The sequence below is a fragment of the Erinaceus europaeus genome, chromosome 15 (genome assembly GCF_950295315.1).
Source record: "Erinaceus europaeus chromosome 15, mEriEur2.1, whole genome shotgun sequence".
NCBI classification, from domain to species: Eukaryota; Metazoa; Chordata; class Mammalia; order Eulipotyphla; family Erinaceidae; genus Erinaceus; species Erinaceus europaeus.
Window position 1 is genome coordinate 699079 of NC_080176.1, and position 6058 is coordinate 705136.

Below are 6058 nucleotides of genomic sequence, written 5' to 3' on the forward strand. Positions count from 1 at the left end.
GCGGAGCAGGGCTCTGGGAATAAGGTAAATAAATGAATAATAACTGCATTTTTCCCCCTCCAGGGTGATTGCTGGGCCCGGTGCCTGCACCATGAATCCACCGCTCCTGGAGGCCATTTCCCCCCTTTTTGTTGCAGCCTCGTTGCGGTTATCATTATTGCCATTGTTGACGCTGCTTTGTTGTTGGGTAGGACAGAGAGAAATGGAGAGAGGAGGGGAAGACAGAGAGAGAGGGAAGAGACAGACAGACACCTGCAGACCTGCTTCACCGCCGTGAAGCGACTCCCCTGCAGGTGGGGAGCCGGGGTTCGAACCGGGGTCCTCACGCCGGTCCCCGCGCTTTGCGCCACCTGCGCTTAGCCCACTGCGCCACCGGCCGACCCCCAATAACTGCATTTTAAAGGGGGAGACGGGTGGTGGCGCCCTGCCCCGGCGCGCAAGGACCCGGGTTCGAGCCCCGGCCCCGCAGGGCAGCTGCGCGCGGCCTCTGTCCGGCACGTGAAGGTGACGAACACGTCTCCCCGGGGCCACTTCCCGCCACGGCCCAGCGCCCAGCCCCCGACCCTGCCGGCCGCTCCGTCCCGTCAGAAGGCCAGAGGACTCAGGCCCGCTCTCTCCCCCCCACAAGTGCTTCTTTCCGGAAGTGACGGCAGAGCGATCCTTACAGCCCATTGGTTGTCCGTGTCAGGCGCGCGGTCCTCCCGCAAGGGACCTTGGGAAACGTAGTCGCGCGAGCCTGCAAGGGACCCTGGGAAATGTAGTCTTCCGGGGCCGGCGAGCCCGCAGGGAGAGGGGTGTGGTGGGAGGTGTCCGCACGGGGACGCGTGGAGGCCCGCTGCTGAGCGAGGTCCTCCCCTTGGGCACGCCGGGACGGCGCGTCTAGAGACCGCACGTTGCTCCTGTCCACGGCAGGGACCGTGAGCATGGGAGGCTCAGGAGGGGAGCTTCCCCAGGTGCTGCGAGGCTTCCCCGCAGTTGTCTGGCAGGCGGGGGTCCCGCAGCGGCCCGTGAGCACCCAGCCTGGAGGAGCGCGAAGGCTTTGCGCCAGCCCTCCCTGCGCGGAGCGCCCCGGGTGCGTGCGGGAGAGGCCGAGGCGGGGTGCTGGGTGCTGGGTGCAGGCCTGCGGAGCCCCCGTCCCGCCCGCCTCTGTCTGCGCGGCCAACGCGGTGCTCTGCCCGCAGCGCCTCCTCCGCCCGCCGAGATGCTGGTGCTCCTGGTCTGCATCCTCCTCTTCCACGTCGCCTCGGCCGCCCTGCTGTTCATCGCCACCATCCACAACGTGAGTCCCGCGCCGGGGGCGGGCAGGGGAGCCCGGGACGCTGCGGGGCGCTGGGTGCGGGATGGAGTGCCGGGCTCGGTGCTCCGTGTGCGGGTGCCGGGCTCTGTGCTCCGTGTGCGGGTGCCGGGCTCTGCTGCTGCTCCGTGTGCGGTGCCGGGCTCTGTGCTCCGTGCGCGGGTGCCGGGCTCTGCTGCTGCTCCGTGTGCGGGTGCCGGGCTCGGTGCTCCGTGTGCGGGTGCCGGGCTCTGCTGCTGCTCCGTGCGCAGGTGCCGGGCTCTGCTGCTGCTCCGTGTGCGGGTGCCGGGCTCTGCTGCTGCTCCGTGTGCGGGTGCCGGGCTCGGTGCTCCGTGTGCGGGTGCCGGGCTCTGCTGCTGCTCCGTGCGCAGGTGCCGGGCTCTGCTGCTGCTCCGTGTGCGGGTGCCGGGCTCTGCTGCTGCTCCGTGTGCGGGTGCCGGGCTCTGCTGCTGCTCCGTGTGCGGGTGCCGGGCTCTGTGCTCCGTGCGCGGGTGCCGGGCTCTGCTGCTGCTCCGTGTGCGGGTGCCGGGCTCTGCTGCTGCTCCGTGTGCGGGTGCCGGGCTCTGCTGCTGCTCCGTGTGCGGGTGCCGGGCTCTGCTGCTGCTCCGTGTGCGGGTGCCGGGCTCTGCTGCTGCTCCGTGTGCGGGTGCCGGGCTCTGCTGCTGCTCCGTGTGCGGGTGCCGGGCTCTGCTGCTGCTCCGTGTGCGGGTGCCGGGCTCTGTGCTCCGTGTGCGGGTGCCGGACTCTGTGCTCTGTGGAATGCCGTCCGTTTGCTTTTTTAATGTGGTGCCTGGGAATGAATCAGGGCCCTGCACATGGCTGATACCACTGTCCAGAGTCCTGGGCCCACATCCTTCATTTTGGGGGGCCCGCAGTGGCGCAGCTGGTCAAGCTCACATAGTACTAAACACAGGCGCCCACACAAGGATGTGGGTTCAAGCCTCCATCTCCCCACCTGCAGGGGTGGACGCTGAGATTTGTGGAGCTGGTCTGCCGGTGCTTGTCTGTCTCTGTCTCCCCTTCCTCTCTCAGTTTCTCTGGTCCCACCCAGTAAAATGGAAGAATGGCCCCCGGGAGCAGGGGGTTCATAGTGCCGGCCCGAGCCCACTGGCCCACTGGGCACACTGACGGGAGGCCGCTGCTGTCCAGGCAGCACAGGCTGACCCTCCTTTCTCTGTCCTTCTTCCTCTCCCTCCTCTGACTCTGAGAGAAAAGGGGGAGACGATTGGCCCAGGGAGGCCGCTCAGCAGAGCGTATCCGAGGCCCTGCGCCCGCTGGACCTGCGTGGCAGGACGTGGAGCTCTGTGGCCGGCTCCCTGACCCCTGCAGAGACGCGGAGCTGGGGAAGCCGCCGTGGGCCGGGCAGGGGATGGAGGGACCCGCCTCTGGTGTGCGTCCCCCTCCACCCCGCGCCCCTGCTCTGTTCCAGGCCTGGTGGGTCGGGGAGGAGTTCCACGCTGACATCTGGAAGGTGTGCGTCAATGGCAGCTCCAACTGCACGGAAATCGGGGCGCCCATGGAGGGTGAGTGCGGTCCCCGCCCGGCTCCCATTCCCCTTGCCCCCCCCCCCCCCCCCGACCCTGGCCGCCCCCCTCCCCTCCCCTCTGTCTCTTGGTCCCGCAGGCCTTCCCTCCTCACATCCGTGCTTTAATCTCCCTCTAGACTCTTCTTCTCACTCCTCTTTCTAAGCCTGTATCTCTGGCTTTAGGGTCTTTGTCTATTCCCAGAGCCCTGCTCAGCTCTGGCTGCTGGTGGTGCTGGGGATTGAACCCAGGGCCTCTGAGCCTCAGGCAGGGGAGTTACTTATTTTTTTTACCTTTATTATTTATTCTTTTTTTTTTTTTTTTTTTTTTTTTTACCAGAGCACTGCCCAGCTCTGGTTTACAGTAGGATGGGGGACTGAACCTGGGACTTTGGAGCCTCAGGCATGACAGTCTGTTTGCATAACCATGATGCTATCTACCTTCTTCCCCCAAAAAAAGACTTTTTAAGAGCTATAGACAACAACCCCACCTTAACTCACCTCCAAGAGAAAGGGAGAGAGAGAAAACAGTATTGAACAAGGGCCCGACACCTGAAGTATCTGCCGTCTGCCTTTCTGTGGAAGAACAGTGCGTCTGTGCCGTGCGTCTGTGCCTGTACAGCTGCCTCCTGACACACTTTCTTGAGGGAACCTCGCTCGGCCGCTCTTCTCCCATAAAAGTGAGCCAGATGCTCTTGTCATAAAGGAAGGGGAGCTTCTTCAAATGCTTCATTGAAAACCAAATGATGTTTTAAAAAGAATTTTCTTTTAAACCGAAGCCCTGCTCAGCTCTGGCTGATGGAGGTGCTGGGGATTGAACCTGGGGCCTCAGAGCCTTAGACACGAGTCGTTTTGCAGAAGCATCGTGCTATCTCCCTTGCCCTGCTATGAAGCTCTTTTCCGTGTATTTATTTGAGTGTTTATTGATATGAGAAGCAGCGCATCACTTGGCACAGTGCCACCTGGGGCCGGAACTCGCGGCCTCATGCTTGAGAGTCGGACACTTTGACCGCTGCACCCTGTCCAGACAGACAGACAGACACACGGCTGGGGCTTTGTGCCTGTGGCTGCACCCCTCTCGGCAGACTCTTCCCTCCCTCCCTCCTTTCACAGGGGAGAGTGCCTGGTGCTTGCTGGGAGCGGGGCTCGCACCCCTCTGAGCCTGTGGGTGGTCCCCGCCTAAGCTCGGAACCCACCCGACCCACCACATCCGACCCACCACATCCGCCTGTCTGGTGGAGGGCTGGAGGAGCGGCGAGTGGGGGTGGGTCCTGCGCCGCGGTCCCAGCGCCCCTGCCCGCAGGTCTCGCCACGATGCAGACGGTGCAGGTGAGCATGGTCCTGTCCACCACGCTGTGCTGCCTGGCCCTCCTCATCTTCCTGCTGCAACTCTTCCGCCTCAAGCAGGGCGAGCGCTTCGTGCTCACCTCCATCCTGCAGCTGCTGTCCTGTGAGTCGGCGGGGACCCCAGGCCGGGGGGCAGGGGCTGGCAATGCCTTGGGGGACAGGGAGATGGGCTGGGGTCCCTACTCCAAAGAAGGGCCGAGTGCCCCTACTCCCCGGGCGCCCCACTCCCCAGACGGCCGGGCGCCCCACTCCCCAGACGGCCGGGTGCCCCCACTCCCCAGGCGCCCCACTCCCCAGACGGCCGGCCGGGCGCCCCACTCCCCCGACGGCCGTGTGGCCCCAGGAGGGCAGGGACGGTGCCAGGAGCCCTGGGTTGGCTCCGAGGGGAGCTGCGCCCGCAGGACACGGTGGGGTCTTCGGGCTGAGCCGCGTCTGGCGGTGAGCGCCCCTCACCCCCCGCCCCCGCCCCCGCCCCCGCCCCGCAGGCCTGTGCGTCATGATCGCGGCCTCCGTGTACGCGGACCAGCGCGAGAGCCTCCACCAGAGCAACGGGCTCATCTACTCCGGCACGGCCGAGGGCGCCTACGGCTACGCCTTCGCGCTGGCCTGGCTGGCCTTCGCCTGCACGCTGCTCAGCAGCCTCATGTACCTCGTCCTGCGCAAGCGCAAATAGAGCCCGGCCCTCGGCGGAGCTCCGCCCCTCCGTCCACAGGGGCCACGCCCCTTCCCCTGGCGGAGCCCCGCCCCTCCGTCCACAGGAGCCACGCCCCTTCCCCTGGAGGAGCCACGCCCCCACCTGTCCACAGGCGGAGCTTCGCTGCCCCCACCCCGGGTCCGCAGCCTTGGTGTACCCATGCAGCTTCCTGGCCCCTCGGTGCAGGGGCTATTTGGGGGCGCAATCTGCTGAGCCCCTAGCAGCCCTGCCCTGCCCTGCGGAATCAGCCTTCCCGGGGCCCAGGGACCTGCATTTCTTTGGTGGGCCCCACCGGGAGTGAGGGGCGCCGGTGGACACCGCTCTGAGGGCTGCGGGTGGCCAGGGGCCTGTCTGCGCTCCTCACCCACCCATCCTCCCAGTGGCTCGCTGCGCTCCTTTCCGGGCACTGGGTGGAGGACTCTGAGGAGGCAGGGCCCGCTCCACAGCCAGGAGCAGGCACCACAGCGGTCATCTCCCACTCTGGGGGTCACCCACCTCAGGTCTTGAGGGTGCTGCTGTGGGAGCCCCGGCAAGACACCAGGACTGAGGGTCCTCCAGCTTCCTGCCTAGCTGACACTTCTCTGGTGTCCTGCTGACCATGGCCGAGGCAGGCAGACCAAGACCTTCCAGGACCCGGGGCCCAGTCCCCAGGCCATGTCCCCCAGCTACAGGGTTTAGTCCCCAGGCCACGTCCCCCAACTCCAGGACCCGAGGCCTAGTCCCCAGGCCACATCCCCCAACTGCAGGCCCCGGGGCCCAGTCCCCAGGCCACGTCCCCCAACTGCAGGACCCGGGGCCCAGTCCCCAGGCCACGTCCCCCAACTGCAGGACCCGGGGCCCAGTCCCCAGGCCACGTCCCCCAACTGCAGGACCCGGGGCCCAGTCCCCAGGCCGTGCTCCTGAGAGTCTGAACTGACCTTGGCACGGTCCTGACTAGTGGAGACCCCATGGCACAATCTGGGTGCTCACCCACCCGTGACACCATGGCTTGGTGAAGACTCCTTTCCCCACAGGGCGTTGCAGGGGCGGGGCTGAGCCGGCCCTGACCGGGTGCTTATGCTTAGTTACCCAAGAACGCCCAGCCTCACCAGGCCTTGAACAGCACCCGTTAGGACCAAACGTGGCTGGCCACGGCCGTGCAGCAGGGGCTGTGGTCTGCTTTCAGCACGTCCTTTTACAAAGTACTGTAGCTCTTGTGGGG

The 6058-nt window shown here is 66.0% G+C and overlaps 1 protein-coding gene across 1 annotated transcript; it reads left to right on the forward strand.

Moving 5' to 3' along the window:
• Nucleotides 1-1181: 1181 nt before the first annotated feature.
• Nucleotides 1182-4886, forward strand: EMP2 (epithelial membrane protein 2). Its single transcript, XM_007532389.3, has 4 exons — nucleotides 1182-1279; nucleotides 2724-2817; nucleotides 4120-4266; nucleotides 4649-4886. The coding sequence occupies exons 1-4, from the start codon at nucleotides 1202-1204 to the stop codon at nucleotides 4834-4836; spliced, it is 507 nt and encodes a 168-aa protein (XP_007532451.1). The 5' UTR covers nucleotides 1182-1201; the 3' UTR covers nucleotides 4837-4886.
• The last annotated feature ends 1172 nt before the right edge of the window (nucleotides 4887-6058 follow it).